The sequence below is a fragment of the Diorhabda carinulata genome, chromosome 7 (genome assembly GCF_026250575.1).
Source record: "Diorhabda carinulata isolate Delta chromosome 7, icDioCari1.1, whole genome shotgun sequence".
In the NCBI taxonomy this organism is placed as follows: Eukaryota; Metazoa; Arthropoda; class Insecta; order Coleoptera; family Chrysomelidae; genus Diorhabda; species Diorhabda carinulata.
In genome coordinates this window covers 13,302,150-13,311,989 of record NC_079466.1, presented here as the reverse complement: position 1 = coordinate 13,311,989, position 9,840 = coordinate 13,302,150, and the positions used below count along the sequence as shown (strand labels likewise).

The 9,840-nt window shown below is 28.7% G+C and overlaps 1 protein-coding gene across 1 annotated transcript; it reads right to left on the bottom strand.

The window, feature by feature from the left end:
• Window positions 1–1,613: 1,613 nt before the first annotated feature.
• On the bottom strand, window positions 1,614–9,762 carry LOC130896380 (uncharacterized). The gene is made up of 6 exons (XM_057804410.1): window positions 9,540–9,762; window positions 9,297–9,483; window positions 9,021–9,245; window positions 7,689–8,006; window positions 7,527–7,631; window positions 1,614–4,958 (listed from the first exon to the last, which is right to left on the bottom strand). Exons 1-6 carry the CDS (start codon window positions 9,630–9,632, stop codon window positions 4,372–4,374), a joined length of 1,515 nt encoding a protein of 504 aa, XP_057660393.1. The 5' UTR covers window positions 9,633–9,762; the 3' UTR covers window positions 1,614–4,371.
• Between the last annotated feature and the right edge of the window lie 78 nt (window positions 9,763–9,840).

Sequence of the window (9,840 nt, the reverse complement as noted above, 5' to 3'; positions counted from 1 at the left end):
GTGTCCTCGTTGTTAAAAAAAAAATATACTGATTTAGGTTAGTTGTGACTTTTTATATTACGAATTTGTAAGTCTGTGTGACTGATGAGTTTTAGTAATAACATTAAAGTATTCCACTTCGCACTTTTTTTTATTTTTTTAAACTCACTACAACGCACTTGTAAGATTATTTTGAAATATTTTAAGACATTTTTGGTAATATTTTCATAAAAATCCTCTCGGCTATTCTAGTTGATAATGTTTGAACAAAAAATTGTAGATTAAGAATTTAGAGTATTATAGCATAAGAAAAAGCCATATTCTTGTACCAATAAGTAAGCTACCGATAAAAAATAACTTGTAGTTACCAAATTTGTGAAAAAAACTTGTCTATTTTTATCAATATGTCATATGTCTATCTAAAATAGTTATATATTTCTATCTAGATATTTTATAAAGTTGCTGCCATTGTTTAATTATATTTACTTGTAATAAATTATTTTTAATATTAATATAGAATTTTTTTTAAATATTTGACACTCATACAACACGAATCGTTTGACAGAATGTCATATTTGAAAGACAGTAATGCCAACTTAACTGGTTCTTACACTATCCCCTAACATTGAGTTTTTCTTCAGATACAGGAATTTGGTTGGGTGATTGAGGTTACTTACATTAATTAACTTGAATTTGATTAATAACTTAAAAAGAAATGAAGAACGTTGAACGAGAATTGAAACCGTGACAACAATATAAAATAGCTTAAATTATCTCAAATTTAATTTTACGAACTATATAATGGAATTTTTAAGGATTAAAATGTAGGCAACTCACATTACAAGAAAAGACGTGAAATTTTTAAATCTTAATATTTTTGAAGAACCACAGAGAAAATATGTATGAAATTGTATTATTAAAAGAGAGAGAAAGAGTATTCAGCTTCATTTCCTTGCCAATAAAATAAAAACTTGTTATTTTTTTTCTTTGCCGTTCGCACCATTCGAATCTACGACATTTCGATCTAATCAGAATAGAGTAGAAAGAACTAGAGTGTTATACCAATATGCTTTTTCCCGACCTCGTTCCCTCTATCTTTACTATTTTCTCTATGAAAAGAATACGTCTAAGAGATTGAAATGTAGGCAACTAACATTACTACTTAATCGTGGTATGCTTTCAAACAACACAGACAACCGATATTTAGATGGTTCATGACAATGTCAAATCCAAATTTTATCAACAGAAAACAACTTTTTTGCTCAAAAAACTTTTACGTTGTAAAAAATAACAGTTTCATTTCTGAATTGAAAAATATAAAACAGTCCGACAATAGTACGATTACTCTTATATGAAGCTGTTGAACCTATAACATAGAGTTAAGTGTAGGCAACTAACATTACTAGAAATTCTTCCCCACCTTGTTCTCTCTACTTTAATGATCTCTATGATCTTTCAACGATTTCTTCTTTTACTAATTGTAGTTCTTGGTGAACTTGGATGTTTTCTTCTTTTATCTCCTTGGTTTTCTTATACATAATTGATATCTCAATAAACGGTTCCCTTCCTATCTTCATATTGTTGATACAGTGTTGCGAAATTTATGAAAGGTTGAATAAAACTTCAGTAACAAAAAAAACGGTAAACATTTATTACTACAAAGTTATTCAAGCACATATATAACAAACATTTTTTTTTATATGTCAGTCTTAAAAAGAAGCATTTGTTGTTCCCTCATTCAAAAAACCTTAAAAAATTATATAAAAAATACATTCATGAACAATCCCAAGGCAGAAAGTTTGAATTAAAGAGATTCTAGAAAAAAATTGAGCTCCTCCTCTACAGGGCGGTTAAATAAAGAAAAATTGTGAAGCATAAAGTCGTCAAATACAAGTATAAATCGATACGTTTGTCAACAGTTTTTGTGTTTTGTTCGTACGCCGGTAGAGGTCTAATTCAAATTGAGTTTGACAGGTTCAGTTAGGTGATGAATAAGGTAGGTGTGCAAGTGTTTGTTTATAGCAAGATTTTTTGATAAAATTGTGATTTTCTTCTCGGGTAAGCCCTAAAAATATTAATTTGATATGGAAATTCACCATTCTGTTAATATTTCAACTTGTGCCAAAGTATTTTTCAGTTGTTTTGTACTATTAAACTTGTTATTATATATTCATAATTATATTTTTTGTACAGGTATGTACTTCGACATTTTACCCACATGACTTCGTTAATTTACTTGTATTTTTAATATGATAACGAATTGATTGAGTTTTTGTATTTGTCAGTTTAATTTTGGAAAAACTATGTATTTATTAAAAAAACTGTAAATCTGTTAGAATATATGTAACTTAATGAATTTTTTTTTATTTTCCACAAAGAACAAAGTTAATCAAGTTAAAATTTGGACAATTTTTCAACTTTATCGATATATATTTGGTATAAAGTTAGTTTGGACAATTATAAAGACCAAATACAGCCCAAATTGATTGTTAACTACAGATATGTTATCAAAATAAGAGTTTCCATTAAAAAAATGCCTTTTTGTATACTTTAACTACTCAAAGGGCATAATATAAGGTTATAAATTGTAAAAATTGTCATTTTTAGAAATCACATAGTCATTTTTGATAAATGGAAGGGAATCTTACAGGATGATCCTTTTATACAAATAATACATGTAATTCTATAAATAAAATGATAAAGACCAAGTAGAGCTCAAATTGATTGTTAGCTCCGAATATTTCATTAAAAATAAAATTTTTTAATAAAAAAATGCCTTTTTGTATACTTTAACAACTCAAAGAGCACAATATAGGGTTATAAATTGTAAAAATTGCCATTTTTAGACATCACATGGTTATTTTATACCATTATTGATAAATTAAAGGGTTTTTTCAAAATATCTTGAACGCAACTACCAGAAAGTGGATTTTTGATGAACAAAAGCACCAAAATCATTATCAAATCTTACAGGATGATCCTTTTATACAAATAATACATTTAATTCAATATAGAAAATGATAAACACCAAGTATAGCTCAAATTGATTGTTAGCTCCAAATATTTCATTAAAAATAAAAGTTTTTAATAAAAAAATGCCTTTTTGTATACTTTAACAACTCAAAGAGCACAATATAAGGTTATAAATTGTAAAAATTGCCATTTTTAGACATCACATGGTTATTTTATACCATTATTGATAAATGAAAGGGTTTTTTCAAAATATCTTGAACGCAACTACCAGAAAGTGGATTTTTGATGAACAAAAGCAGCAAAATCATTATTAAATCTTACAGGATGATCCTAATACAAATAATACATTTAATTCAATATAGAAAATGATAAAGACCAAGTAGAGCTCAAATTGATTGTTAGCTCCAAATATTTCATTAAAAATAAAATTTTTTAATAAAATAATGCCTTTTTGTATACTTTAACAACTCAAAGGGCACAATATAGGGATATAAAATGTAAAAATGGCCCTATTTACACACCACATAGTCATTTTGTACAATTTTTGATAAATGGAAGGGTTTTTTTCAAAATATCTTGAACCCAACTACCTCGAAAGAGGATTTTAGATGCTCAAAGCTACCGAAATCGTTATCAAATCTTACAGGATGATCCTTTTATACAAATAATACATGTAATTCGATAAATAAAATGATAAAGACCAAGTAGAGCTAAAATTGATTGTTAGCTCCAAATATTTCATTAAAAATAAATTTTTTTAATAAAAAAATGCCTTTTTGTATACTTTAACAACTCAAAGGGCACAATATAGGGTTATAAAATGTAAAAATGGCCCTATTTACACACCACAGTCATTTTGTACAATTTTTGATAAATAGAAGGGTTTTTAAAAAATATCTTGAACGCAACTACCTGAAGTGGATTTTAGATGCACAAAAGCAACGAAATCATTATCAAATCTTACAGGATGATTCTTTTATCCAACTAATAAATATAATTCAATACAGAATTCGATGAATATGAAATATAACCCAAATTGATTGATATTTGTCAGATATGTCATGAAATATAAGTATTTTAGATTGAAAAGAATCTTTTTGTATATTTTAATAATTCACTAGACATAATACCACGTTTAGAGGCCGTTTCCAATCACGACATGCTCATTTTGAACAATTTCCAATAAACGGAAAGGTATTTATAGCATTTCAAAGCACCGAAGACCAAATAGATCCTAAATTGACGGATACATCATCATAATAAAATATTTTTCTTTAAAAACACCCCAACGTGAACCTAATTCGGAAGACCTACTCATAATCAATTCAATTGATGGGGATGCAATAGGAATCGATAAAAAACTTTAGTTCGAAATAAAAACCTATAGAAACCGATGATAAAATCCCATAGGAAAAGGGATTAAATCAACCCATCGATTTCCGTTGGTTCCTCGCATTCGTCGGTCACGACGATTTCGGGAACGTTTCTCAAAAAACGTGCCTCTCTAGCCGCTTCCTCGATCTTCTTCGCCAGTTCGACGTATACAGGATGTTTAGTATAATCCGAATGGATTTCAACTGTATTAAAAATATTGATAAACCCGAATAAATCTTGTAGTAGATCGAAATGAATCGCCGGCGATAAAATCGACGGAACGTCTTTCTTCGAATAAGATAAACGGACCACTATCAATTTTTTATCGCTGGTTTTCTTCTTAGTTTCTTCTTTGAGGAAGTTGAACGTCATGTAATCCAATCCTGGGGCGTCGTCGTCGACAAAAGGGGGGTTTACGTAGACGATGTGAGTTGCCAAGATCAGATTGTCGCTGCAGAATTTTTCGACGCTTTTTTCTTGTACTTTGGATAAGTTAATTCGTTCTACTATCACTTCCGGTTCGGAAAATTGTTCTATGGCGGTTATTATACCGGAAACCACGTCGTTGTGTTTTTCGAATGACGGTTTGAAAAGGACCAGAACTTTTTTTATTGGCTCGACGATAAGTCCACCTGAAAAATGGGAAATATAGGAAAAATTGGATTTTTCGATGTTATACTGTTTCCCAATGCTACAAAGTGATTGAATCGTAGTTACAGACATTGACAGCTGAAATGTCCTGTTGACATTCGTATAAAAGTTAGGTTAGGTTTCTACCTGTCATATAAGTTGTCCACGTAACGAAAAAGAAGAATTCTATAAAGTTTGATGTCAGGTTTAATCGAGGAGGAAATTCGAACGATAAAAAAGAAGAAATAGAAAGTTCGAGAACATAAACAAAGTGAAAAAACTCGTGGTAGGACTTAACGTTGCCATATTTTTTGTTTTACGTTGTTTCCGAACGCTACAAAATGATTAAATCATATTTACTGACATTGACAACTGAAATGTCCTATTGACATTCGTATAAAAGTTATGTTATGTTTCTACCTATCACATATAAGTTGTCCATATATCGAAAAAGAAAAATTTCATAAAGTTTAATGTCTGGTTTCATTGAGGAGGAACGAGAACGATAAAAAAGAAGAAATAGAAAGTTCGAAAACATAAACAGAGTGAAAAAACACGTGGTAAGACTTAACGTTGCCATATTTTTTGTTATACGTTGTTTCCGAACGCTACAAAATGATTAAATCATAGTTACTGACATTGACAACTGAAATGTCCTGTTGACATTTGTATAAAAGTTAGGTTAGGTTTCTTCCTGTCACATATAAGTTTTCCAGCTAACTAAAAAGAATAAGTCCATGTCTGCTTTAATTGAGAAGAAATGCGAACGATAAAAAAGAAGAAATAGAAAGTTTCAAAACAAAAACAAAGTAAAAATACTTGTGGCAGTGACTTAACGACGCCATATTCTTTGTTATATTCTGTTTCTCAACGCTACAAAATGATTGAATCATAATAATTGACGTTGACAGTTGATGTATCCAGTTGACATTCGTATAAAAGTTGGGTTAGGTTTCTTCCTGTCACATATAGGTTCTCCAGGTATCGAAAAATGTCAGAAAGAGGAATATGAAGAAAAAGGAAGTTCGATAATATAAACTAGTAGTAAGTATATAATAAAATAGTAGTACTAGAAAAAAAATGTATTGTCCAAATTCATTTTTAATACCATAGAATTGTCGAATTATATTTATAGATATTGTAATTTCTGTTTAAATTTATAACTCCGTGAAAGTTAGGTTAGACTGTCAATTTTTATATGTCACATGTAGCTGTCAACATATTGAAAGAAGACGAATTCCATAAAGCGTATTATTAGATTTGTTGAAGGGAGATGAAGAAAGAAGAAAAAATGGAAATTTTTAGAACAAAAATTGAGTGAAAAAACCGGTAGTAGTAAGTTCCCAGTGAAATTTTATGATTAAATCATAATTAAAGGCATCTCCGTATATATGGCTGTCAACTTAAAAAAGAAGAATTTCAGAACATAAACAGAGTATATAGAGGAATTAGCACCATAGAATTATTACATTTCAATAAATTTCAATTTCTTGCTGTCATTTGTTACTTTTTTAAGGTTAAGTTATCGATTTCTTTCTGTCACAAATGGCTGTCAACTTAAAAAAGAAAAATTTTAGAACTTAAACAGAGTATATAGAGGAATTAGCACCATAGAATTATTAGATTTCAATAAATTTCAATTTCTTGATGTCATTTGTTACTTTTTTAAGGTTAAGTTATCGATTTCTTACAACTTCTCTTCTGTTACAAATGGCTGTCAACTTAAAAAAAAAGAATTTTAGAACATGCCATTAACACTAAAGAATTAGTATATTTGAATACATCTTAATTTTCTGTTGACATTCGTGACATCGTTAAAGCAAAGTTGTCGATTTCTTCTGCCATATATATCTGTCAGAATCGTAAAAAAAGAAAAATTTAAGAAAGAGTAACTTCATATCTGTTCCAAAAAGAGAAAAGTACAAAATTCCAAACCATAAAAGTACAATTATCACTATAGAATTATTATATTTTAACCAAATTTTACATTCCTTGACATTCATGATTTTGTTCAAGTTAATTTATAAATTTCTTTTTATCACATAAACCAATCGTATTGAAAAAGAAGATTTTCATTAAGAATTATGTATCAGGTTTAATCGACAAAAAGAAGATAACCATAGACTTGATTATTTCCTATTGACGTTTGTAACTGTGTTAAGATATCGATTTCCATGAAGAAAATGTTGAATTAAAAATATTTGAAAAAAGAATTTAAGAACTAGTAATATTAATATTATTTAAAAAAAGAAAAAAACATTGTAGAACATTAACAGAGTTTATGTTACAATTAATACAATAGAATTATTTCGAAACATGATAATTACTTGTTGACATTTGTAACTGTGTTAAGGTTAAGTTATCGATTTCTTCTGTCATATATCAAAATGGAACTTATTAAAAAAGAAGAATTACAAAAGGATCTTATAACAACAGGTTTATTTGAGAAATAGAAGAAAAATGGTAAGTTTTAGTGAATCATAAGTTTGAGGTTATTATCAGTTTTTTGTACTTCTTTTTCAAGTAATTTTCAGTATTATTCATAATAATGTTATTTAAAAAGAACTCACTATGGTTCCTGTATTTCTGATTCCATAGATAAAAGGAGAAAAGCACAAAGGGAATCAAGAAGCTGGCACCGACGATTCCGATGACTAAAGGTCTACCTTTGCGGGCTGTAAAACAAATAGATTTAATGAAAATACGGAAAATACAGAAAAAAAGTTACTAACCGATATGAACTTTTGGAGTTAAAGTTCTAAAACAAAAGTCTTCAGGACAAAGTTTGCCTATAACGGAAACAGCGAAATAATAGTACCCCTCTTCGCTGTAAGTTGTGTACTCGAAATCTATGAAACTTTTTTGGTAAGCTGCAATTAATCTAACGTCCAACATGATTATTTGTTTTTCTTTTTCTCGGAAAACTTCTACTTTATAATGAGTGATCTCGTATATTGGATCCAAGGGCTGTATTTTCAATATTATTCTATTGGAATTCGTGAAATCTATATAGGAGAAGATCTTTCGTTTTGGTAATGGTACAGAATTTTCTAAAAAAAATAACACGCTCAAAAATCACAGAAGAACTTTAATTTATTACTAACGAGCTCAGAAATTACATCAAATTCACTACTAAGACGCTCAGGAAGCAAAAATCGAATCAAATTCACTGCAAGTCTCTCAGAAATCCAATATTGAATCATTCTGTAATGGTATTCTCAGAAATCAAATCAAAATCACCACTACGAACCTCAGAAATAACAATTGAAAACAAATTCACTACCAATACGCTCAGAAATCAAATATCAAATTAAATTCACTAATAAGATGCTCAGAAATTGAAAAAACGAATTACATTCACTACTAATACACTCAGAAAAATCAAATTGATACTAACAATCTCAGAGATAAAAAAATTAAACCAAGTCGTGACTAACAACCAATGAAAACAAAAAAGCAACAATCATATTTTTACGACCTCATATTTCAAAAATTGAAATAAATTCACTACTAAATTCAGAAATTCAAAATCGAATCAAATTCAAAGCTAACAAGCTCAGAAATCAAATATGTAATCATTCCCTACTAAAATGCTCAGAAATCAAATCAAAATCACCACTGCCAACATCAGAAATAAAAAATAGAAACAAATTCAGTACCAAAATGCTCAGAAATCAAAATAATTCCATGTTAAGACTATCAGAAATCAACAATCAAATTGAATTTTTACTAACAAGCTCAGAAATCAAATATTAAACCGAATTCAGCACTAAGCCTCCCAGAAATCAATTTAACTACTAACAAGCTCAGAAATCAAATTCATTGCTAATAAGTTCAGAAGTCAAAAATCAAATGTTGACATGCTCAGAAAGTAAAAATCAAATGAAATTTATTACTTGCAGTCTTCAGAAATAAAAAATCAACGTCACTGCTAACCAACTCAGAAATCGAATTCACTACTAACAAACTCAGAAATCAATTTAGTACTAAAACACTCAGATATCAAAACTTGATTTTTCTGTTAACAAGTAGAAATTGAAAGTTTTATTAAATCAACTACTTACTAAAATATAAAGTATCTGGGATGTTAAATAAAATCTTTTTGTGAGCCAGCTGACCATCAGTTTCTGAATTAATTTCTATTAGAATCGTATCCAATATTTTGTCTCCAGCTTTTTCTTTCCAATAACAATTATATCTTAAAGTTTCTAATGAGCTGCTAAATTTTTCAACAATATAAATATTACAAGTTTTTTGTTTGTTGTATTCAGAAAACTTCACTAAAGTTTCTAAAATTAATGTAATTTAAAAATTACCTTTAATATTATAACTGAACTTACTAGTCCATCGGAGAGTGGGGAAAACGTTCATTGATAAAATATTCTGAGAGGTTTCTGGCATTAGATGCAAAAACACATCCCCAAAATTAAGTTTTACATTATCACCACCTGAAAAGTCGTATAATCGACAATCTTCTGTATTGTTATTAACGTGTATTTTACAATTATCTGTTACATTATCCGTAGACTAAAATAAATATAAAAATATAGTAATTAAATTTAATTAGGTTACAAAATATATACCTTTCCACATTTCAGATTTTCATTTTCGTTACACAGTTCGAAACTATATAATTCTAGAGGACATAAAATGAAAAAAATCGCCAACAACAACATTATATTCTAATTAATTGACTTGCATGCATTTTTTGAAATATGTTTGTTTTCCTTATATGACTAAGTTTACAATACACGGTTTCTGTTTACACTTTGCAACGCATAAATGTCAAAACAAAAGAACCGATATGTCGGAATTGTGAGATGGAGGGACGTATATATAAAACTAATGCAGCCAACATAAAAAACAATAAAGTATCTACTTTAA

Coding starts and splice junctions, on each gene's coding strand:
- LOC130896380 (XM_057804410.1), bottom strand. CDS start 9,632: ATGTTGTTGTTGGCGATTTTTTTCATTTTATGTCCTCTAGAATTATAT. Junction 9,484..9,539: donor AAAATCTGAAATGTGGAAAG/GTATATATTTTG, acceptor TATTTATTTTAG/TCTACGGATAATGTAACAGA. Junction 4,959..7,526: donor TCAGAAATACAGGAACCATA/GTGAGTTCTTTT, acceptor CCCATTTTTCAG/GTGGACTTATCGTCGAGCCA.